This window comes from Oryzias latipes, chromosome 5 (genome assembly GCF_053564925.1).
Source record: "Oryzias latipes strain Hd-rR chromosome 5, Olatipes_Hd-rR_3.1".
NCBI lineage: Eukaryota > Metazoa > Chordata > Actinopteri > Beloniformes > Adrianichthyidae > Oryzias > Oryzias latipes.
Window position 1 is genome coordinate 2,189,049 of NC_136241.1, and position 25,416 is coordinate 2,214,464.

The 25,416-nt window shown below is 44.4% G+C and overlaps 1 protein-coding gene across 1 annotated transcript; it reads left to right on the plus strand.

Moving 5' to 3' along the window:
• On the plus strand, positions 1–23,760 carry hgh1 (HGH1 cochaperone). Its single transcript, XM_004086121.5, has 10 exons — positions 1–132; positions 647–782; positions 2,173–2,311; positions 2,386–2,523; positions 7,573–7,724; positions 8,019–8,119; positions 10,056–10,154; positions 21,348–21,439; positions 21,509–21,631; positions 23,271–23,760. The coding sequence occupies exons 2-10, from the start codon at positions 673–675 to the stop codon at positions 23,421–23,423; spliced, it is 1,107 nt and encodes a 368-aa protein (XP_004086169.1). The 5' UTR covers positions 1–132; positions 647–672; the 3' UTR covers positions 23,424–23,760.
• The last annotated feature ends 1,656 nt before the right edge of the window (positions 23,761–25,416 follow it).

Genomic DNA, 25,416 nt, shown 5'->3' on the forward strand with positions numbered 1-25,416 from the left:
CATGAATGTGTTTCATGCAGTGGCCACGAGAGGGCGGTAAACGCGCTGGAGGACGTCAGGCTCCATCAGAAGAAGAAACCCGGAAGTGGGGATCAGCGCCGCGCGGTGTGTCACAGAGCTGCTGTCGTTAAGGTAGTGCGCTTCACCTGCATGTTCATCGATGATCGAAATTTTAGTCTTGATCGCTGGATTCCTTTTTTATTTTTTTTATTCTTACCTTTCAACCACACACGTGACGCCGTAGTTTTTTTCTTCTTCTATTAGATGAAACACAGTTTGAGAACTTGTAGACAGAGCGCGCGGAGAGCCACATTACTGAAGCCCCGCCCCCCGAATTCATCATATTTCACATTTTCAAAAATCAGATGAAGGTTTCACAAATCAGAAAGTGTTTCATGTATTCTTTACTATCTAAATGATACTTTAATCATTTATCCAGGCTTGAGCAGCCCTGGTCCTGTGGTTTTTGAACAGGACACGGTCGGTCCTCCTAGGTCAGTGGTCTTAGTTTGAAATGCAGGGGAATACTCTTTCCTCACGAATCGAAAGCTGTGAATAGGAAGCCAACTCCAGCGTCGTCACCAGAGTAGTGAATGTGAGGAAAGCTGTGCTGGTTATGAACGTTTTGCATTGGTCTCATCATCAGCATCCCGTTTTTGTGGTTTGGAGAAGATGCTGAGTGATGGTGAAGCTGCAGAGCTGCTGTCCTTCCTGACCCTTGGTACCCGCCCCGATGTGAAGGCCAAGGCCACCGAGTACATCCTGGGACTGTCTGCCAGCAGGTGATGAAGACTATGGTGGTGTCAGTGTTCCCACCTGCTGCTTAAGGTCCAAAGAACACATTCATGAATGATTTCATGTGTCTTCAAACCCTTAGAGCTTTTCTGGAATGAAGCCATTAGCTTTTGTCGAGTCCTTTTCATACAGATAAAGCCAGCTAGAGAGCTTTGCAGTGACCAGTTTGCCAGCAGGTGATGAACGTATGGGTTGATGCATCTGCACAAAGCCTGCAAATCTGGGAAGAGCATCATAGTGAGCTCTATGTTTTTGCTGCAGAGTCACATGTTTTTGTTTTATTTGGAGCTTCAGGGCAGATGGTTAGAGGAGGGTAGATGTCAGCTAGAGCTGCACTAAATGAGGAAAACTTGCAATTTGCAATATTAGTGTTCAATATTGTGATGACGATATAACCTGCGATAAATTAGCAAATAGCAGAACAACTAAATACATCATTTCCATTTCTCTGCAACAGTTGAATTCAAATAAGTCAACTTATTAACCCAAATTACACTCCACTGTCTACATAGGAGGCAAACATCTAACATATAAGGGGTCCTTCTGATTGGTCGACGATGTAAAGGAGTCCATCTGATTGGTCAAATGCATAAAGGGATTTATTTGGTTCGTTAAACACTTCAAGCTGCCATAAGATAGTTTGAGGACATTTAAGATGATCATTTATCACAATTTTCATTGATTTTTACACTGTGCAGGCCTAATGGCAGCTCTTCCATTTGTTTCTCTTTACAGCAATAAAGACATCTTTTTCTAAAAGAGAAGCTGAGCAAAAACTGAGTTGATCTACAGTTGTCACCCTTAATGGTGCAAAAAGTATTGTCAGTCTGGGATTCTGCTAGTTGTTCCACTTAAAAAATGACTTTGGTCTGTAATCTTTATCATAGATACAATTATGAGACAGAATGTGAGAAAAGAATCCAGGACATCACATTGTTTGATTTTTAAAGAATACAATGCAGCAGAAAATATGGATTTGTCATAAATAAAGGTTCACCTCAATACTTGTACTGTACTTCTGTTATCAGTGACTGAGGTCAAAGGTTTCCTTAAGGTATTCACCAGGTTTGAAGAGTCTGCTGCTCCTTTGGTCCCCAAGGGCTGTAATGTGTTGGGGCTGTTATTGGGAATCATACTGTCAACTCCCTCCACAGGCTCTCAGTTGGAATGAGGCCCCCAGCCTCTTTTGGCCATGAATCATTTTAAGGGCAAACAATATTTACACAGCAGAGCTGGCTTGGTGTGTGGGAACACCTGAGACAGTGAATCCATGTTCGGGGTAAAAACGTCTGTTAAATGTAGCTTTCTTTTTCTCTGAAGTCAGGTTCCATTTCCATTCAATGCTGTGTTCCATGCAACATTTCTATCTGCCTTCAGGGAAGGGTGCTGTTTCCTACGGTCCAAACCGGACTTGGTCAGCGCCCTCTTTGCGCTGACCTCTGACATCTCTGTTGCTATAGCGAAGGACTGCTACCACATCATCATCAACCTGTCAGCTGATGAGACTCTGCATCAGGTCAGACCTGGAATAAAAGTTCCAGCTGGCTAATGTTTTGGACCCTGTTGTGAAGTGTCTCGTGTCTCACCCAGGTTTTAGTGTCAGACGGTAAAGTTCTTCCGGTTCTATTGAAGAAGCTTCTGGATCCAGATTACCTGTTCTCTGATCAGATCTGCACCATCCTGTCTAACCTGACACGTCACGAGAGGACCTGCAAGACGGTATTCAAGGCGAGTGGCGGCTGTTACCCAGCAACACTTCTAATCTTGCAGCGTTTCACCAGACAAGGACAGGAAAATGAAAGCTGAAGTCCTTTCTCTGTCCCACGTCATGTCCTGGTGCCACAGGTCTCCATCCTTTTCCTTCCTTTGTTTCTTATTTGGATGAAACGTTGGGTTATGTGGTTAGTCATGATTATCGGCAGTGCCTTTGCTGTGTTTTTCATTTTTAAAGCATCTGTTCAAGCCTTGTTTTGGGACCAGAACCATTGTAAAAGTACTGGTTTGGCACCGGCACCAGAGAAAGTCCAAACGATTCATCCCTAATTTGAACTGACATAGGCAGATTGATGAAGATTGTTCATTGTTTTTTTGGTTGTTTAATTCAGCAGCCATTGTCTAAAAGTACATTGCAGCAGTGTTGGAAATAAACAGCACTGTATTTTCTTAATCATTCTAAACCCTTGTGCTATCCTAGGCACTTTGGGAGTGGGGTCATCTAGACCCACTAGACAGTGCTCTGAACCTTTTTTCTTCAATGATTTGTGATCTTCACTGGTGTCCATGGATTACATGAAATCTTTCCACCTTTATTCACCTTTGTCATGGTAGGGAGAACACGTCAATGGAAGGGGGGGGGGTTCATCTAAGATAGCACAAGGGGTAAAGAACCTCATTGCTTAAAGCTTCGTTTTTTTTGCTCTTGAATCCAGACCCTTTGAGTGTCGAAAGAATATTTTTAATTTAAAGCACCTGGAACTTTCCTTGGTAAAAGAAACTTGTATGTAGATACACAGGTAGGTACAGTACTGGATGATCTGATCAATAAAATGTATTTTATAGAAAAACCTTCATGTGAAGGGTGTTTCAGTATTAGCTTTTCAAAGTCATAGTCTTGAAATAGTGTCGTTTATTGTCTTGAGAAGTGAAAGTTTCTGAGTCTGGTTGTTCCTCAGCAGAGTCTGTGGAACCTTCTTCCAGGGGATCAGTCCATGGTGGGGTGGGTGGGATCAGAATTTGCCATTTTTCCACTCCTGCCTCCTGAATGTGTGTGTGTGTGTGTGTGTGTGTGGGGATGGATTTCAATGATCTTCACTCTGCTGCATCACTCTGCTGTGAATTCCAGATAGTCCCTCTGTAGAAAGTCTGGAGGATGGAGGCTCTTTTCAACCCGGCACCCCTCAAAAAAGGAAATACCAGCCAGTAAAATTTACGAAAATGTAACTTGTCATTTCAACCAGAAAATGTTATGTTTGGAATTCATACATGAATGAATCATGTTGATTGTAGATAAAAAATAATCTATTTAATAGTTCCTCATTTCAATCATGTTGATCCAACATGAAACCGTTGAATTGGATCATGCCTGTAGATAACCTCACGATATCAGGCGTCTATGCGAGACTCCTCAACTACACCTGGCTGCGGCCTGAGGAACGCTCAACGTCACAGAATGCCTGAACACTGTAGAATGTTGACCCCGCCCACGTTGGACCCATCTTCTTCGCAAGTTAATGAGGGCATAGTCTCATTTTGTTGAAACAACATTTTTCAAATTATTTACAGCACTTAACTTTTTTACATTGATCTAAGTTAATTATTTAGTTTGGTGAAAATAAATCCTGAGTTCATTCAATTTAAGAAAAACACGTAGTTATCTGAAATAGTTATTTCACTTTTAATCAACTTAATTTAATTAAGTTGGTGTAACTTTGGTGTGAAGCTGTCAATGCGTCATGACGTCATAACGTAAGGCAGCGCAAGGAATTATGGGATACCATTTTCTTTACCTGTCTGGGCAGATTGGGATTTTAAATGTGAGTTTTTGTCCGTGTGTTTTGTTGTCTGGCTGTTTTACTCTGATTTAACTAGTAATTTAAACTGTAATGTTTATTTTTTTCTGCACCATGAGTTAGAGTTTGGGAGAGGATAATGACCAACCCCCCTTGAGCGGAAAACATTGCATGTATCAATATCAAAGACAGAGGTCACGACACGTGAACTCCTGCCTTGTAATGCGAGACATTGCAGGGTCACTCATGTCTTTGACAAGGTGATTACAAGGCCCAACGATTGAAACTTTAGAAAAATGAACAAAATTAAAGAAAAAAAACATAAAAGTTAAGTTGGATCAACATTTTGAATTGAGTTGAATAGACGTGTCTGCCCTGTAACTGGAAGGTCGTGAGTTCAAACCCAGGCTGAGTCATACAGAAGACTTTAAAAATGGGACCCAGTGCCTCCCTGCTTGACCCCCAGCATTAAGGGGTTGGATTGGGGGGTTGAACCACCAAATGGTTCCCGAGCGCGGCTTGTCTGCAGCTCACCACTCCCCCAGGGGAGGGGTCAAATGCGGAGATCGAATGTCACACACCTAGGTGTGTGACAGATAGTGGCACTTTATGTTTATATAAAAATTAAGTTGAATGAACTTACATGTTACCAATTGAAATGAGTCATTTAAGTTGGATCAACTTTTTTCATTTTAGAGTGAGCAACAATTTTAAGTTAAGTTGGGTCCAACAATAGTATTTAAATTAAATCAACTTAAATTATTTAGGTTGAACCTAAATGCATTAAGTTGACCCAACATAGGTACATTAAGTAGGACCAATATGATTCCTACCAATATGCCTAAAATAAAAAGAAATCTGTCATTCTTTATTTAAACTAGAAACATTTTGACCAACTGAACCATTTGATGCTGAGAAAAATAATTCATTCATCTTCTTAACCGTTTATTCCCTTTCGGGGTCACGGGGTTGCCGGAGCCTATCCCGGCCACTTGGGCGCAGGCAAGGGACACCCTGGACTGGTCGCCAGTCTGTCGCAGGGTGGAAAATCCTCAATCACACATCTCACACAAAAATAATTCAATCAATAAATAATATTAAATCTAAATTGATCTGAAACATTAACACAGCAGCACCAATATATTTAACACTTTTAGTCTGAAGAAATAGATTAAAACATTGTGCTGATTTATTTTCTAAATGATGATTGTTTATTTATGATCTCATAAAGTTCAGCTGTTTTCCTGCATTACCTGCAGTCTGTATGTCAAATACTGACACCAACTAAACCACAGGCAGACAAAGAATACTTTTATGGAAAATAAAGACACGTCATCAAAATGTCTACAATAGTTCATAAAGAATCATGAGATGAGACATCTAAAGGCAGTGATGATCATGGTGTTGTGCAATCTAGGCTGTGCTCCATGCGCCATTCCACCTGGCAGCCTGAGCCCCCTCCCATTCTCACAGACAGCAGCTGCAGGGACGGCAGTTCACAGTTTCAGGCTGTTACAAACTCGGTTATAGAACAGATAACAGGAAACCAACAGTGGCGCAGATTTTTTTTCCTAGCATGTAGCCGCTGCTGCCCCCCATTAAATTTGCGCCCTGGGCAATAGCCTGTATTGCCTGTGCCTAAAACCGCTACTAGTGCGTGCCCCCCCCCGGAATCGCATCACGCCCCACTATTTGAGAAGCACTGCTCTAACCCTTGTGCTATCCTAGGCACTTTGACTTTGGGAGTTGGGTCATCTAGACCCACTAGACAGTGCTCTGAACCTTTTTTCTTCAATGATTTGTGATCTTCACTGGTGTCCATGGATTACATGAAATCTTTCCACCTTTATCCACCTTTGTCATGGTAGGGAGAACACGTCAATGGAAGGGGGGGGGGTCATCTAAGATAGCACAAGGGATAAACAAACAATGTCAGCTTCTTTCAGCATTTATTCTTTTTACAAAGCCCCCGTCACTTAGGGGCTTGCTTTCCTGGGCCATTTCCAAAGTTCCAAAGCTAGCTTCTGTCACAGCTTCACTGGATTTAGCCATTTTTGTAAACATTATCTGCTGTGCAGCACAGCCTCCTTGTAGTTGTTAGAGCTGATTGTTGCACTCCTTGCCGGTAAATTTGTCGTAGGTTTTATGATTTGTAACATAATGACGATTTATATTGAATACTTTGAGCATTGCATTTACCTGTTTACAAATCAGACATGACTTTATCCATGAGGTACGACAAAGTAAAAATTTGTCCACCTTTTCTCCTCGCCAACACGTTTCTGCTCAAAGGAACCTGCTCTGGCTCTCTTTTATTGAGGGCCACACAAAATCTTCCCGCGGGCCGCAGTTTGAGAACCCCTGATTTAAATCAATTGTCCATCTACACAGAACACAATACGTGCGTCAAATTCATGTACACTTCTTTTGTTTTAACACATGTCAAAGTTGTTGCTTGACGTTTGTCCAAAAGTGTGTTAACTTGCAGCTCTTGCGGCATGTGGGAAGAGCTTCCATCAAAAGCTTTTCCGACCTCATCACGTAGGACGCAGATGATGAGAGATCAGGTTTATATATTTTGAATAACAAAAACGTCCCTGCATGTTTCTATGAAATCCTTTAGACATTAGTCAGACTCTCCCAGTGAGGAGCAGCTGCTTCGACTGGAACCAGTGGGAGGGGCTTTATAGCAGTAGTCTAACGTCCACGGATTTTTCAAGATGCAATGTCTCAAAGCATTTGTTTATATGGGCATCTTTGATATAAAGAAGTATATTCAGTTCAAATATCTCATTAATGTCTTGTTTTTATGAAAAGGCCTCAATGAGCAAATATATTGATGTTATGATGCATTTGTGTCTATGTGTATATGTGTTGAAGTACCTTATATAAGATTCATTAAATCTCTGTTTTGAAGCTTTAAAAAATTTGTAGTCTTTTATTTTGTTATTTTTTTGCAATTTTTTTTTCTTCATTTTATTGATCAAAAAAATGTCTGAACCATAAGTTTTGTGATCCGTTGCACCCCTAGTTTCTGGCTAGCCCAGACCATTATTGATCTCCTCCATGCACAATTGGATGTAGTTCGTCCCTCAAACAGTAGACTCCTCATGTGCCGATGGTTTGTTGCTGCCTTTCTGAATAAAGTCCACCAACAGAAGCTGGAACCACTCTCCCTGCTGCCTCACACTTATAAGAAATGACAATAAACTGGATTTTAATGTTCAGCCTCCCTCCAGCTGTTTGAAATGTCTTTCTTTGCTCTCAGGCTTTGCAGGAGGATGTTGGTTTGGCTAAACTGGTGGATATCTTCTGCACTGAAGGTTATAATGCGAAGGCTAACCTCCACTACCTGGGTCCTTTGCTATCCAACTTGACCCAGCTGCCCGAGGCCAGACACACTTTAATGGACAGGGACAGGTGAGAGAAACCCACTGGGGCTACTTTATTTTATTATTATATTGTTGTAGTTTCCTACAAAAATCAAGAGAGAAACTTTTGTTTTCATTCAAACGGAGGTGGATCCAAACATTTGTGTCTGCATCAAACTGTGGGGGTTCAGCTGTGTAACTATAAAGGTTTAAGGTTTTGAACTTGTTGATCCACCAGACTATCTTTTTACTGAGTAAGGGCATAAATCCAGTGTTTGGTGGCATTCTGACCTGAGGTGATGTAGCTTATCTCTGCTAAGCTAATGATGCTCGTGTGCTTCAGGTGCGTCTTCCAAAGGCTGCTGCCCTTCACGCAGTACCAGGCATCAGTCATCAGAAGGGGCGGAGTTGTAGGCACGCTGCGCAACTGCTGCTTTGACCACAGTGAGGAAACCAACGTGGACACACTCATCTGCCAATCTGGCGCCGTGCAGAGCGCCTCCACTTCGCTCACACTAAAGCCACCCCTTAACATCTGAGCTCCGGCCCCTGACCCAAACTCTCACATTCAGCCCCTCAGAGGGGCTAAGACCAGTCCAGGGGTTCAAATCAAAGCCTCATTCGTGAGCTTTTGTAAAAACGTTTTTCTAGTCTGGGTTAGTTCAGGCTGTTGGGTTGTTGTGATGAGCTACATGATTGACGTGTTAGTGGCCTTTAGTCATCTGTGAGCTGCAGACATGAACAAACTGTTAACACTGAGGCCTCATTATAAAGCTCAGTGGTTCTTCTGCACCCCCCACTAAGTTTGGCTTCGTCACACATAGAACAGCAGTTTTACAACAACATATGTGTGACTCTGTCTTTGTGTGAGTCTGTTTTTGTGTTTCTATGTCTTTGTGTGAGTCTTCAATTCAATTCAATTTTATTCAATTTTATTTGTATAGCCCAAATTCACAACAACAGTCGTCTCAATAGTCTTCGTATCGGTAATTGAAAAAGTGAAACATAAAATCAAAAGGATCATGAATACATAGAGTTCAATAGGAAAATACTAAATTGAACCAACAAACTGACCAAGCTAAACTGGCACCCCTGCCCTTAGACCCCCCTTCGCGGTAAGGAAAAACTCCTAAAAAAACGGGTTCCGAGAAAAAACTTAGAAACCTCAGGGGTGTCCACATGAAGGAGGGATCCTCCCCCAGGACGGGCAGACTATTTACCAGACCACATAGAGAAAAATTAACTTATCTAAATCTACAACTACATATATAAAGTCCAGCAGATGAGCTTCATCCAGACAGAGTTGGGGGGACAGTCAGGGGGGGCGAGTCGACCCGGAGACAGGAACCACAGCCAGGTTGGAGCAGTAGGTAGGAGCAGTAGTAGAGGCAAGCCAGAGAGGAGGTACACGGTCAGGTACAGGAGCACGGATGAGCCAACTGGAATCTGGAAGAACTCCCACTCGCCAGGAGGGGAAAGAGGGAAAGAGGGACAATACATGAATCACTGCACCAAACAGAGGCATGGAGAACTAAATGATAAATTATGATCAAGAATAGAGGAGAGAAGGAGAGTAGAAGTCAATAAGAATAGAGGACAGAACCCCAGTGCACCATAGTTACCCCAGCTTCAACTTCTAGCAGCCTTTAAAACAAATAATTATTGTTATTAAGTTTAATTTAAACCCATTAACATTAAGTTAAATAATCTCTGAATACTAACTAGTCTGACAATAAACCTGTCCAAAGAGAAATGTTTTCAGTCTAACTTTGAATGTAGAAACTGAGTCGGCCTCTCTTCCATGAGCTGGGAGTTTATTCCATAAGGCAGGGGCTTGGTGGCTAAACGCTCTACCTCCAACTGTACTTTTACTAATTCTAAGAACCACAAGCAGTCCTGCATTTAGTGAGTGAAGTGTTCTGTTTGGATGGTAAGGGACTATGAGGTCTTTGATATAGGACGGGGCCATTCCATGTAAGGCCTTATAGGTTAACAGGAGGATCTTGAACTTGATTCTAGAATCAACTGGGATCCAGTGAAGTGAAACTAACACAGGAGTGATGTGATCTCTTCTGCTAGTTCCTGCTAACAATCTAGCTGCTGCGTTCTGAACAAGCTGGAGACTTCTTAAGGAACTCTTAGGACATGCTGCTAACAAGGAGTTACAGTAATCCAGTCTAGACGTAACAAATGCATGGATGAGTTTTGTCAGCATGACTGAGGGAGCACGACAAAAACACGTACCTCAGTCAGCCATCATCACGTGACCCCAGTTGGTCTGTCTTGCTGTGAGTCTGTCTGTGTGCGTCTGTCTGTGTGAGTGTTAGTATGAAGCCTCTTGTGTGAGTCAGTGGTCTGATGTCCTGGTGTTCTCCTCTAGCTAATCACCTGTGGCTGCTTAGTGATGCTGTGGACATTTTGCCCTTCCTTCTGCTGCCGCTGGCTGGTCCTGAGGAGCTGACGGAGGAGGAAAATGAAGGTGAGAGACCTTTAAGGCGTTCCAATTCAGTGTCGTTAGAATCCATTTGTGTACTTAAGTTGCATTTCCGTATTTTCCTGGATATACACTATATTACCAAAAGTGTGTTTCTAGGAATTTTTGACCATTCTTCCTAAAGGTCATTGGTGAGGTCACACACTGATGTTGGTGGAGAAGGTCTGACTCTCAGTCTCCTCTCTAATTCATCCTAAAGGTGTTCTATGGGGTTCAGGTCAGGACTCTGTGCAGGCAAGACTCTGTCAATCATGTCTTTATGGACATTGCTTGCAGTCATGTTGGAAGTGGAAGGGGCCCGCTCTAAACTGGTTGGGAGCATGGAATTGTCCAAAATGTTTTGGTGTCCTGAAGCATTCAGAGATCCTTTCACTGGAATTAGGGGGCCACGCCCAAGTCCTGAAAAAACAGGCCACACCAGAATTCCTCCTCCACCAAATTTCACACTCGGCACATTGCAGTCCGAAATGCACCATTGGCACCTGGTAACCTCCAAACCCAGACTTATCCATCACATTGCCAGATGGAAAAGTGTGATTCATCACTCCATGGAAGGTGTCTCCAATGCTCTAGAGCAGTGGTTCTTAACCTTGTTGGAGCTACCAAACCCCACCAGTTTCACATGCGCATTCACCAAACCCTACTTTAGTGTAAAATAAGATATGATTTTTTCAAATTCAAGACATATAGTTTTTCTACTGGTGCACGAATTGAAACGTGCAGAACAAAACCAACATAGTGCATGAACTAACAACAAATGACATACCTGCAAATCAGTGTGACTTCTGCTGTTGCCTTTGAGAGAGCAGTTCAGATATGCGTGGCCTCACCTTGGCAAGTGCTACTCTCATGTCATTTTCACAGCAAAGTCTGTTCCTTTTCTTTATTCATTTCAACCATGTTTGAAAATCTTTGGTGTTGGACCGGACGGAAAACGAAAGGAGGGAAGAAGAGAGAGGGATGTTAGACGGGGGGGGGGGGGGGGGGGGGGGGGGTAGGAGGGTGATAATAGAAGGGGGGGGGAATAAGACCATGAAGCAGCATAAAGCAACAAGTTTACTGGTTGTTTATCATTACGGTAAGGTTCCAATGTAGTACAAAAAGGGCGGGGCCTGCTAGCTGTCCACATGTCAACATGTACACAAAACAGATAGTGTTCACACACGCATACTTATGCCTTAAAACCAACTAGTGTGAAATATTTCATTCATTCAATCATGCAAACTATTAGTGCAAAGGTGAGCTAACACCTGTGCTCAGGTGAGTGTTTATGTTCTTCTAAAATGGATGGAGGAATGTGTAAACAAGGAAGGAGAGTGCCCAGCCATCCCCACACCAAGACCCCCGCTGCAGCAGCAGCGGCAGCCGGAACCCCACCAACGCCACACGGGAGCAGGCAGGGAACAACCGCTCCCCGGGCGACCAAATCCGCCATCCAGGCCAGGGCCAGCAGGACCGCCGCGAGGCCCCCAGAGCCAGAGAGCAGGGAGGCATGGGGGGAAAGAGAGCGCCGCCCCAGCCCAACCAGGAGAGCAGCCCCGCCGGGAGAGCCCAACGCAGGGCCCCACCGGAGAAGGGCGCCCACAGCCCCAGACGAGCACCCCATCACCACCCAGGAGTTCCGGGCATCCCCCCACCCCAACCCCAGATACGAGCCAGGACCCCCCAAGGGAGACCCGCTCCGCACTCCAGGCAGCCACCCACCCGGCCTACGGTTGGTCCAGGGAGGAGCAAAGCAGGGGCCCGCCGCCCCCGCCCAGAAGGGGGGCACCCCGGGGAAAAAGGGGGCCAACAAGGGGTGTTGTAAACATGGCGCGACCAAGCTCGGCCACAGTTGGAATTTTGGCAGGGCCCAGCGCTCAGGGACAAGGACCAGAACCCACCCCCCAGGGACACGAACACCCCCGCCTCAGGTTTAATGTGAACCCCCTCCCCGCACGGAGAGAGCACCGCCGGGCCCAGGAAACCGGCACCCAGGGGACACGGCTCTGTTGCCAAGGGCCCCGTACCCCCCACCAGGGAAGGGGTAGGGGACAGATGGTCCTAGGTTCCACCTTCCTTGCAAAATGTGTGTGCGTGTGTTTGAGAGGGTGTGTGTGTGCATGTGTGTGTGTTTGTTTATGTTGGGATGTATATATTGAGGGGGGAGGGGTGTATGTACTAAGGGGGGTGCAGTTAAAAATGGCGGGTAGGGCACTAAGGGGACATCTCCTGATTACTCACAGTGATGTCCCCTCACCCTCCCCACCAAGGGGCCCTAAATGTCTAAGGTGCGGTTAAAATTGGCGGGTAGGTTTGCCAGGAGGACATCTGCTGCTTGCCGGCAGTGATGTCCAAGCACCCCCCCCTACCAAGGGCCCTACATGTCTAAGGTGCAAATAAAACCGAAAGAGCGGGGGGCCACTCCATACGGCATCCATAGGAGGGGGACCACTGCCAAGTAGCCCCCCCCCCCAAGGCGCATCGCAGGCTAAACCCCCCACCCCCTCACCCTAATATGAGGTTAAATGAGGAAGGGGGTAAGCTGGGGACAGCTGGTAGACTGTCTCCCAGCCCCCCCCCCCAGCATAGGGGCCAGGTCCACCCAGCCCAGGGGCCCCATCCCCGGAGGCGCCGACACCCCAGGCCCAGCACCACCCACCCCACACAGAAAGAGAGGAGCCAGAAAGCGTCCCCCCCCCCGGAGCAAGTCCTGGCCCCCACCCCCAAACGCCGGCCCTAGAAGAGCTCTGGTCAGGCCTCGACGGGACCGAGGCAGCCAACCAGCCGGGGCTACCGCCGATTGCCTCAGTGGAGACCCCGACCCGTCAACCCCCCATGTCCCGTACCAATAGCTGGCTCCCCCTCCCCCCCAGAACGCCCCCCCACAGGACAGGGCTGACAAGCCCCCCACCCAAGACCCCGCAGCCGAAGCGGATGACACCCAGAGCGACCGGGGGTCCCAAGAGGGTTGTCCCGTCCTGTCCCAGAGCCAGGGAAGGGCTGATCCCAGCCCCAGGTGTAGATGGGCAGCCCATCCAGCGCCGCTGCCCCCCCCCGAGCAGGGCCCCCCGCCAACCCCCCCCAGCACAGGCAAAGGGACCACCCCCCCAAGCCAAGCCAGACCACCAACCCCCCCCACCACCACCACCACCACCACGCACCCCCACACCCAAGCCCAGAGGACCACGCAGCGCCCCAGCCCACCCCACCCAGGCACCGGACCCAACCCCCCGACCAACGGAGCCCCCACCACCCCCCGCCAGGTACCGGAGGCCCCGACCCCCACCCCGAACCACGGCAGAAGGGCAAGGAGCAGCGACGACCAGGCCCCCCCACCCCCTAAGTCATGGAGTTAGCTATGGGAGACCAGAGAGACAGAATTCTTTCAAAGTTACTTGAACTTTGGGCTGACATTCTTTCCAAGCTGATATGATCAAGCAGCAGATTTCTGTGTTGACTTATATTTATATTTTTCTTGTTTTTCCAATTTATTGAAATAGTTTTTTTAGCAATACAAAGAGTTATGAAAATGATAGATACTAATCCTCTTTCTACATCGATGGCACTAATGTCACCAAGCACACAAAGTGACGGTGAAGCCGTGATTGAAACCTTAAGCCAGACTGATAGATCGGCACATACCTGCTGCCAGAGAGCCTGGACAGGCGTGCAGAACCATAGTGCATGCATGTAATTGTCGGGTAGATTACTATCACAGTGCTCACAAATGTCTGAGTTACTGAGACCCATCTTGAACATCCTCTGTCCAGTGTAGTAAATTCTGTGAAGAGTTTTGAAATGGATTAGCTGCAGATTTGGACTTTTTGTCAGTTTAAAGGTGTTTAGACAAAGTTCTGACCAAAAACTTTCATCTGTGCTGATGCTCAAATCCGCATCCCATTTTGTTGTCTGAAGTGAAATATTATTATCTAAATTACATAAAAGTTTGTATATTTTGGAGAGAGTTTTTTTCATTGAGAAATTAATCAGAGTGGTAACTACATCTGGTAGCTTCAAATCGTCTCTGTATTTAAACTTTTTAGTAATAATTGATTTAAGTTGCTGATATTCCAAGTTATTTATTCCATGTTTGTCTTGAAGTTCCTGGAGAGTTATGAATCTTCTATCAATAATTATGTGCTCTAGTTGTTGTATGCCCCCTGCTTGCCAAGCTGGGAAGTGAATGATTTTTTTGTTTACAAGGATGTCTGGGTTAATCCAGATGGGTGTCATTTTGCACGGTTGAATTGATGATTTTGACATTTTGAGAAATTCCCACCAGGCTGTTAAAGTGGCATTTATATGAATAGTTTTGGAACAATCTTGTTTTTTAACTGTTTGGCTAATAAATGGCAGATCTGATAGGTTGATCTTTCCACATAACGCCTGTTCCAAGTCTAACCATGAGTTGGTTTCTGGATTATTTTTTAACCATTTTAAGATGTATTGTAATCTATTTGCAAGAAAGTAATTGTGAAAGTTAGGTAGTTCTAAGCCTCCACAGCTTTTTGCAGATTTTAAAGTTTTTAGACTATTTCTTGCAGGTTTATCGTTCCATAAAAAGCTTGATATGGATGAGTCTAATGTTTTGAACCATTTTAGTGGCGGTTGTGTGGGAATCATTGAGAAGACATAATTAACTTTAGGTAAGATTTTCATTTTTACCGTGGCTACTTTGCCCATAAGGGACAGAGGCAGGTTGGTCCAGCGTGTTAGATCGTCCTGTATGTTTTTCAGTAATGGGCTGTAGTTTAGCTGCACCAGTTCTGATAGTTTGGGGGAAAAATTGATACCTAGATATTTGATATTTCCTGATTTAACTGGTATTGTGAGTCTTTGTTCCGCATTCCTGTTGAGTGGTAATAAAACAGACTTATTCCAATTAATGGAATAGTCTGATATGGAGGAGAACTCATTAATGATTGTTGCTGTTTCATTTACAGAATGTAAATTCCTTAAAAACAGTAATATGTCATCCGCATAAAGACTAATTTTATGATGGCTGTGTTTGGTTTTTATTCCTATAATGCTCTCATTCTGTCTTATTGCTGCAGCTAGAGGCACAATGAATATAGCAAAAAGAGAAGGAGAGAGTGGGCAGCCCTGTCTGGTTCCTCTTCCAAGAAAAAACCTGTTTGAAGTCTGTTTATTAGTTCTAACTGATGCATTGGGGTTGTGATATAATATTTTGATCCAATTGATGAATGATTGTCCAAAACCAAACTTATGGAGGGCAGCATTAAGGAACTTCCAATTAACTCTGTCAAAAGCTTTTTCAGCATCCAGCGATAGTACCGTCATTTCCTGGTTTTCAATGGTGGCAAAGTCTATTATATTAACAAGTCTTCGGACATTGTCATCCGAGTGTCTGCCTTTGATGAATCCAGTTTGGTCGAAGTGAATTATGTGAGGAGTAATTTTTTCTATTCTCTGTGCTAGTGCTTTACAGATAATTTTTACATCTGCATTGATTAGAGAAATAGGGCGATAGCTTGAAGGACTAGTGGGATCTTTGTCTGGTTTTAGAAGAAGAATTATGTTGGCTGAGTTCATGTTAGGTGGTAGTGATTGGCTCTCATTAATAAATTGGACCGTTTTATAAAATGTTGGTGCCAGTTGTTCCCAGAATTCTTTATAAAACTCAGCAGGAAAGCCGTCAGGCCCTGGTGCTTTACCATTGGGCATAAGTAACAGAGCTTCATGAAGTTCAGACAACGAGAGCGGAGAGTCTAAGTTTGTGATTTGATCCTCATTTAGCCTGGGTAGGTTTACATTATTAAGAAATGAGTCAATACTTCGCTCTGACGGATTGATCTGTGGTGTGTACAAGTTTTTATAAAAGTTTTCAAATGCGTTATTAATCTTGACCGGGTCATGAGTGACATTTCCTGTTTGGTCCGTAATAGAGTTGTTAATTTTAAGCTGATTAGCCAAAAAATTTGCCAGATTTATTAGAGTTTTCAAATCTTTCAAGTCGTAGCCTTTGTATTTGAAATTGTGTTCGTTTATTGATGGTCATTTAACTGCAGCTTTAAATTTTTCAGATCTCCCAGAATGTGTTCCTGTGCAGAAGCAGCATAAGCAGTCTCCAGGGTTTTGATTTTATTTTCTAATTCTAATAAATCTGTTTCCTCTTTGCGTTTTTTATGCGTTGAATAAGAAATAATTTTCCCTCTCATGACTGCTTTTGCTGTTTCCCAAAGAATACACTGTGAAATATCGGAAGTATTGTTGAATTCTAAGAAGGTTGCCCACTCTTTTTTTAAAGAATTCAATAAATTCCTGGTCCTTTAACAGAGACGTATTAAACCTCCAGGTTGTACCAGAGGGTGTGGATATTTCCCTAGAAATATTTACAGAGACTGGTGCATGATCACTGATAATAATCGGATGAATTTTGGAACTTTTAATTTCTTTTAAAAGAGATTTACTGATTAATAAATAGTCTAAACGGGAGTGAGTGGTGAACTGGAGAAAAAAAAAGGTGAACCCTTTAGTGCTTGGATGACATGAGCGCCACGCGTCGCAGAGACCCGAATCATTCATGTACTGCTGTAGGATACATGCAGACTGCCATGTACGCTGGTTTGCTGCTGTGCTGAGTCTGTCAAGTTCAGGGTCCAGAATCAGATTGACGTCTCCCCCTATAATGATTGTGGAGTCAGAGTGAACCGAGAGTGAGGTGAAGAATCTGTGAAAGAAGGAAGAGTCGTCAACATTCGGGCCATAGATACTGGCTATGCAATAGTCCTTATTCTGAATGGATATATTAATAATTACAAATCTACCTTCTGGGTCAGTAACTGTATCCTTATGGGAAAATGTAATGTTTTTATTAATTAAAACCGCAACTCCTCTTTGCTTGGAATTATAACGAGAAGAATACATGACTGGAAATCGTGAGCAGCACAGGAGTTGGTGAGATGGGTTACACAATGGGTCTCCTGCAGTAAGGCTATATCGATCAATCAGGTGAGATAACACTTTCAATCTCTTTGGCCCAGAGCCAAATCCACGCACATTCCAGCTAACGATGTTAAGACTGTTCATAGCTGTTCTAACCGGGAGAGTGCAAGGCTAAATAGTGCGTGGTCCAGTGCGTGTGCGCGTGCCCGCTGTGCATGTCTGCTGCACCGAAAAGCGCTGTGCGTTGTTGCTGAACGTTTCCTGGCTGTGAGCTGCATGTCCTATGTGAGCCTAAATGAGATTTTTTTTGCAGTTTATCAACGTGTGTGTGCGGGATTGCGTGTGCATGCCCTTGTGCGCGCTATTATGCGTTTGCGCCCGTTTCATGCATAAAAAAAAAACTCACCTTGGTTGCGTTGCCTTTACCTGATTCACACACGAGGAAAGGGGAGGGGGGGGGGCAAGAGAAAAGAGAGAGGGAAAGAGAAAGAACAAACAACAAAAACAACGAAACAACCACAGAAACAGGAATGTGAGAGGGGAAGAAAAAAAACAGTTTTCCTGAGAGGTGTGGATTATTGATGATCCGATTATTTCCTATTCAATTAAATTAGTTTGCGGGTTTCTTCTGGGCGGCGCAGATGTCAGTGCGCCTCTGAAAGCCTTCAGCACAGCCAGGGTGTTACCTCTGGGTCCCGGAACAGCTTGCCGTTCACAAAAAGTCTATCCACGACAACCACGGCACGGGTTCCAGCAGAGAGATGCTTCCTCCTCAGCGGGAAGAGGATGTTCCGACGGCGGTGGATCTCGACCGGGAACTGGTCATTCACGCTGAAGTGTGTTCCTTTCAGCTCCCGGCCTCGGCTCTTTACCTGCTCCTACTGTTTATAGTGTTCAAATTTAGCCACAATTGGATGCGGGCGCTGGTTGTCTGGCCTCTTTCCTCCGAGCCGCCTAACCCTGTGAAAGGAGATCTTCTGGACTTCTTCCTTGGGGAGCTTCAGGTGGGCCTCCATGAAGGACTTCACGGCGGTCTCCTGGTCTTCTCCTGCCTCTTCTGGAATCCCCGAGATCACTAGGTTGTCCCTCATGCTCCTCACCTGAAGATCCAGGAGGGTTTCTTTGATGGAACGGTTCTCCTCAGATTCGCCCTTTTTAACGCAGCTGGTTTTACAAGTGTTTCACCAATGGTGTGTGGCATGCCCTGCCTTGCGATCAGGTACGCAACTTCATATGATGCTGTGAGGATTGGTTTGTTAATGGGAAAAAATCCAAGAGCAGGCATAGTGGCCTTATCGAATCTGGCTCTCTTCACCTTGAATTCAGAAAGCGTTCTGTTTTTATATTCCCCATCTCCATGCAGCATCACGAAGTGTTCCTTTAGTTTTGCCAGTGCGAGGCTAGAGTTGCTCAACTTTGCATTGCAAATCATGCAGATAGGACGCTGACTCCCGTTCCGTGATACATGAGAATCCATATTGTGCATATTCGTCAGACCACTTTCTTTTTTTGCCCGACACAGTTAGTATCGATTAAAATAGGAAGAAAGTAATCACGGCAACATTCACATGTTGGATCACTCCTGAGTGCGCTTAATTTCTCGCAGCACTGATTGGCCAAGCAATGTCACGTGATCATTTGCAGCCAGTGATGGCCAAGCAGGGCATACAATTACGTACAGACATGATGAATCGATGTGTCTTGACCTCCGCGGCAGAGGCTCCACCGAACCCATGAGACCGACTCACAGAACCCCTAGGGTTCGATCAAACCCCGGTAAAGAACCACTTCTAGCGGTGGCATGCTTTACGCTATTGAAGCAATTCTGTAGCATAATTTAAAATAAAAGTCAAAACCAGAAAAGCTTTTTCATTTTCAAAATGAAGCTGCATTTTTGGACTCAAAATTAAAATGAAAAAGCAATCCACCAAAATTCATTCATCCATTCATCCATTCATCTTCTTAACCGTTTATTCCCTTTCGGGGTCACGGGGTAGCCGGAGCCTATCCCGGCCACTTGGGCGTAGGCATGGGATGCCCTGGACTGGTCGCCAGTCTGTCGCAATCCACCAAAATGATTTTTCATTTTCTTCTTTAACACCGCTTATTCTGTCACTTAATTAAAATAATAAGAAAATGGTATTTGACATTTCATTTTCAAAAAATTCTCTGGTAAATGTGTAACAAAATTCATTTAGAAATGTCTAATTTTACAATTAAAATGGATTCACAGAAATACTTTTTCATTTTCACAATGTAACTGCATCAAATGACTCATTATTAAAATGAAAAATCAATTCTTCAAAATGCTTTTTCATTTTCTTCTTTAACATCCCTCATTCTGTGACATAATTAAAGTGAAAATGCAAAGAGGGGATTGCATTTGCATTTTCACATCCACCCCGCAAAATCTGTAGCAGTATTCAATCCCAGAGAGCATTTCCGGGGGGGGGGGCATGACGTCAATGCTCACTGTTCTTCTGCGCTCTTTGCCCTCCCAGCAGTGTTTTGGGCGGTTTTGGTTCTAAACTTACGGGTAAACATGGCTTTAGGGGAGTTGACAAAACGTAGGTGGTTTTAGGGTCGGTCTGGCAGTTCTTATTTTCTCATGAAAATATTTTACCGGACTGTGTGGCTGTTGGAGTTCTGCCAAGCTTCTATGTACTGGAGCTCCGTGAACGCACCAGGCCGAGTGTGGGAGGAGCTACCAGCTAATGTTTTTAGCCCGATCACTACATGGAGCGGTGTCTGTGTCACTAACTATCTCACGTACAATGTATGGTAGACACGGAGAATGTGGAGAGATCAGGTTTAGTTATTTTAAAGAGTTCTACATCATAATCATGTTTCCGTGTTTGAGTTCCTCCCAGAGATTCTCCCAGAGAGTCTCTGCTTCAGCTTCAGGCATGACGGCCGCTGCGCTGCAGGCTGCGGTTTTCCATCTCTCTCTCTGACCGAGTCTGAAAGTTTGCTGTCCTGCATTAACCCGAGAGGGAAAAAATAAAACCAGATTTATAATTATTGTATCGATTAAAATAAAACAAACATAAGATTCAGGAGAAGGCTTTAGGATCCGGCTAATACGGGTCAACAACAACATTAAGCTTCTGATGCATTTAAACTCCGTACTGCAGGCGATGCCACAATGTGCATCTTGGCTGTAAATATGTGGGAAAAACTTCAGCCTTTATGTTTCTGGACACGATTGGAAACACAAATTCAGATGACTGCACGGTTTCTCAGGACTGTCCGAAGCGCCACTTCAGCCTTCAAAAGCCGCCTCAAAGCTACTCCTCTGCTCAGAGACTCGGTTCTCCGGGGAGACACAGACAGACGGACTGAGGTCTGAAGCATCCTCCGGAGCGTTGAATGTTACAAAGCACCTTCTTTCACTTTACACAAACACGAAGACTCCGGCTGTACTGATCAGACAGGCTTGGCTCGCACAGAGCATGTAGCCACACCGAGTGAGCACTGACGTCATCGTCCCGCCTCCCCCCTGGAAATGCTGACTGGGATTGAATACTGCTACAGATTTTGCGGGGTGGATGTGAAAATGCAAATGCAATCCCCTCTTTGCATTTTCACTTTAATTATGTCACAGAATGAGCGATGTTAAAGGAGAAAATGAAAAAGCATTTTCATTCATTTTAATGATCAAATTAGATATTTCTAAATGAATGATTGAAGTGGCCGGGATAGGCTCCGGCAGCCCCGTGACCCCGAAAGGGAAACACGGTGAAAATGAATGAATAAATAAATGAATTTAGCTACACATTTACAAGAGAACTTTTTTTTACTTATTATTTATTTATTATTATTTATTATTATTGACTTAATATTTATTTATTATTATTATTAACTTACTATTGATTTTTTATTATTAATATTTATTATTGATTCAATAAGGCTGACTGTTTCTCTTATTCAACAAATGATATATATATATATATATATATATATATATATATATATATATATATATATATACCTCACCAAGATGGCGTCGCGCTCCGCCACCGTTGACCAGGCTTCCCAAGCGGGCGTGTCTCCTCTAGCGATATAACTCATTGGTTGCGGCTTCCTGTGTTATCATTTCTGTGGGAAACTGATCCAAATGTCTGTTTGAGTGGTGATGGTTGCAGACCACTATCCTAGAGGATCACCCCGCCTTATGCCTGCTGCTCTTATGCCAGCAGCAAAGAGTGTGTGTTCAGGACAGCCCACTGACCGTACACTCATGTGGAAAATGCTCTTTTCTCTTCTGACTGATGCCGCTGTGATATTCAGGTCTACCTGTGGACCTGCAGTATCTCCCTGACGACAAGAAAAGAGAGGCAGACCCAGACATCAGGAAGATGCTTCTGGAAGCTCTGCTACTGGTATGAAACAGATCAATTCCCAGATTAAACGTCCTCCAGTGGAGCTCCTCACTGTTCATCTCCTTACAGCTGACAGCTACCAGAGCCGGACGGAAGGCGCTGAGGGACAAAAAGGTTTATCCCATAGCGAGGGAATTCCATCTCTGGGAGAAGGACGTCCATGTGTCGGCTGCATGTGAAAAGCTAGTCCAGGTAGGAATGATCTGAGACACCAGAGCAGGTCCCCATAGGACTTTCCATAGATCCAGATTCTAATCACAATTATTGAGGAATTGATTTCCTGCAGCGTAAAGGCCGTGTCACACAGCCACTACGTACATTTTGTGCATATTGCACAGATGAAAATTGGTCATACGTCAACATACGTGGAAAAAGTGAGACAATTGTGGTCTTTTTGTTCACAGATGTGTCACAAATGAACCACGTTAAAACCAAGGAAGAAGTACAAATAAACCACGCAAAAAACATGTAAATGAACTTAGAACATGAACCGTGTGTGATTATTGGGCTGTTTGTATGCAATTCAAAAGTGATTCATGCGTCGATAATGTCATTTTATTGTGATTGCACCATGTACACAATATAAAGTTATACATCAGAGGTACATGTGTGAAAAAAGTCTGTTAGACGGTCGTGGAACACCGGTGGAAAGTCACAAATATGCGTATACATCTAGCAAAAACCATGCACAATTCTGCAAAATTTACAAAGAAATTATGTATAAATTACTAGAAATACAAAAAAACTATTATTTTTGTTTCCTTTGAACTCTGAGTTTTTGGATTTTCACAAATCTTCACCTGCAAGGAACTTTTTTCATACTTTTCTTCCTCCTTTTCCTGTTGCATTTACAGAAATGGCCGGGGCTCTGAGAAAATGTTCTAAAAATTGTTTTTTTTTTTAATTCCTATTTATAATTAGTTAAAAGTTGCTCATTCTCAGAGGACAGCTGGGCGTCGGCCTGGCGTCTTCAAGTAGGACTAATACTTTAATGTCTGTCAGTGTGAAGATTTTCCCGTAGTCTGTCAGTTGTTGCTTATTTTGACTCATGAGGCTGTCGTACTCATCTTCTAACTGACCAGCACATGTCTAACATCAATTTGATGGACATCCTCTCACATTTTAGAGCCTCTGCAGCCTTTCTCCTCTTCTCCATGGAAACAGAGTTTGACATGTTGCTGCACCTCATTCATGTGCTGCTGATCATCTGATCAGACTCACAAACACAAACTGTGTTCTGTTTTTCATGAAGTTCTTCATTTAGGAGATGGTGCGGGGCGCCGTCTGTGGAGTTGATTTCACAGGGTGAACTTTATCGGTCAGAGACTGTGGTCCTCACTGCTGTTAGTTGGTCAGGATGACACTGGGCCAGGAACATGATGTTCAGTGTCTGGGGGGGTGGGCTTCCCTTGAAACAGCCTAAAACACAAAAACAAAGGATTGTGAAGAACACAGGATTGGTTGTCATTCTCACGAATGCGGATGAGATCATTCATTCATCTTCTTCTGTTTATCCCTTTCGTGGTCACGGGGCTGCTGGAGCCTATCCCGGCCACTTATGGGCGAAGGCAGGGGACAACCTGGACAGGTCGCCAGTCTGTGGCAGGGACACATACATCACACACCCATTCACTCTCACGTTCACACCTATGGACATAGAGGAAACATAAATATGAATTTAATAATAACAGAAACTCAACTTTGAATACCCAGCATGCATATTAACACACAAGCAAATAAAAGTGCAACAAACTCTTGATCAAACTGCCAAGAGTCGCTTTTAAATCTTCAAAAAAGAACAGCTGATGGATCTAGATTTTTGCTTTTCCAGGTGCTGATAGGAGACGAGCCAGAGCCAGGAATGGAAAATCTAATGGAGGTGGAGATCCCTGAGGATGTGGAGAAGAAACTTAAGGAGTTGGATGCCCAAGAACAGGAAGAGCTGGAGAAAGAAGAGAAGAGGAGATGTGAGGAAGAACGCTGAGGCAGAGAAACCAAAGAAGTCAGAGAGGACTGGTGCACCAAAGCAGCACAGATGGTTTGACTTCCATGTCTCAGCAGAAACACGGACTGCCTGCGCTAAATGATGAAGATGAGCGTGTGAGTGCACAGCGTTTATCTGATCTTCTGCTCTCAGTGTTTGAGGAAGGCTCAGCTGTCAGCAGAGGCTCAGAGAGAAGAACCTCTGGCTCAAAGGAACACTTTCACGGTTTGGAACCAATTTCCTGTCATTCTTTACTTTCCTCCTGTTAACAGAAACAGTCGTGATCATTTCTAAGTTTTCAAACAACTGAAAATAAAAAGAAACATTACTCACAATACGTTAGGGATGTTGTTATTTACATGAGTGTTTTGCTTATCTATCTGAATTTTAGTGAAACTTGTAAAAGTTTCTTCTGATATAACTAGAAATGAATGAAAAGAGAGTGCTTTCATTAGTTTGATATTTATTGCCCCAAAAATTAGGACAATAAGAAAGATCCCCCACATATCAAACATAGACCACGTCAATAGCGGGTATTTTCACCATTTGCTGAAATGACAGCTTGACAGCGGCGTTTCCTGCTCCTCACTAACCTCATGATGTTGTTCTGAGGCATTCCACTCTTCCACAAGTGCTACATGCAGTTCTGCAGGTCACTTGGGGGTCCGATCATCCAGTGTCATCTTCAGCTGGTCCCAGACCTGCTCTATGGGGTTCAGATCAGGGCTCATTGCTGGCCAAACCATGTGAGGCCACGCCCACTTCCTGAAGTCCAGCTGTGACAATTTTGGCACCATGTGGTGGAGCTTTATCATCCATCAACAGGAAGTTCAGGGTGTTCTGGTGGAAGTGGGGGATGATGATGGTTCTATGACGTCTCTGGGGTAAGAACGCGAAGTAACTGGACCATCGACAAGAACCTGGTGATGCCTGCCTAGACTGTTGCTGCTCCTCCACCAAAGAACCTTGGGACCAGGTTGACCTCAGCGTTCCGCTCACCTTGCCTTCTCCATCAACGCTGGCAACCATCATTTCTGTGGAAGGTCCGACACTCATCAGTGAACAGGACGGTAGACTATTGCTGGATTGTCCAGGTCACATGGTCTGTTACTGCAAACGTTCACGGCGGTGACTTCATGTCACATCTGGTAAACGGGCCTGCAGCTGTGTGGTGTTTGCTAAACCCTGTCTGAGGTCAGAGGTCCTTAGGTCCTGGTCATGGTGGTGGTCTGTCACTGGGGGGGGCTCCACTCCTGGGTCTGTCACAAACTCAAGTCTGCCGATGACACTTAGGCTGCATTTCCACTGCAGGTCTTGATGCCCAAATCCGATTTTCTGACTATATCAGATTTTTCTGATGACCCGCTTACATCATCTTTTAAAAGTGACCCGGATCCGATTTTTGCATTTACACTATACAATGCTGAAACTATCAAACGTAGAAGTTCTGAGGACTATGTAACGTAGCAGCATTTCTGCCTTCCACAGACCTGAGCACTGACCGCACGGATGAGCGAGCAGGCCCTTAATAATAATCATAACAGTAATAAAAGCACATTTAGAAGATGCGTGTCGGTCCAAACGACAAACGATTTGCGTGGCGAAACCCCTCCCTTTTTGTTGTGTTTTTTGTGTGACTGCGGTTGTCATGGAGGCAACGCAAGGACGGAAGGAGGCGTTGCCTTGGGCGCTCCTGGATGAGGCAGGAGAGGAGATGAGAGGAAAAAGGAGGGCTGCTCGGCCGGCTTATGTGCTCTCTCTGAGTTTTGAATGAGGAAGTGTTTGCAGACGTTGTGCTGTACTAACAGTTTGATCCGAGCAAAGAAATAAACGGTTTCTAGCCTGGTCCATAGCAACGGTGTCCCACTTCATTGGTTACTGTTTGCGTCCCGACCGGAAATAACAGCGGTTTCCAACTACGGTCTGAAGCCTGAGGCTGAAAGGTAACACGCTGACATGTGTGTGCCACATGAGAGGAAAAAATCGAAATTGG

Coding starts and splice junctions, on each gene's coding strand:
- hgh1 (XM_004086121.5), top strand. CDS start 673: ATGCTGAGTGATGGTGAAGCTGCAGAGCTGCTGTCCTTCCTGACCCTT. Junction 10,155..21,347: donor GACGGAGGAGGAAAATGAAG/GTGAGAGACCTT, acceptor TGTGATATTCAG/GTCTACCTGTGGACCTGCAG. Junction 21,632..23,270: donor CATGTGAAAAGCTAGTCCAG/GTAGGAATGATC, acceptor TTGCTTTTCCAG/GTGCTGATAGGAGACGAGCC.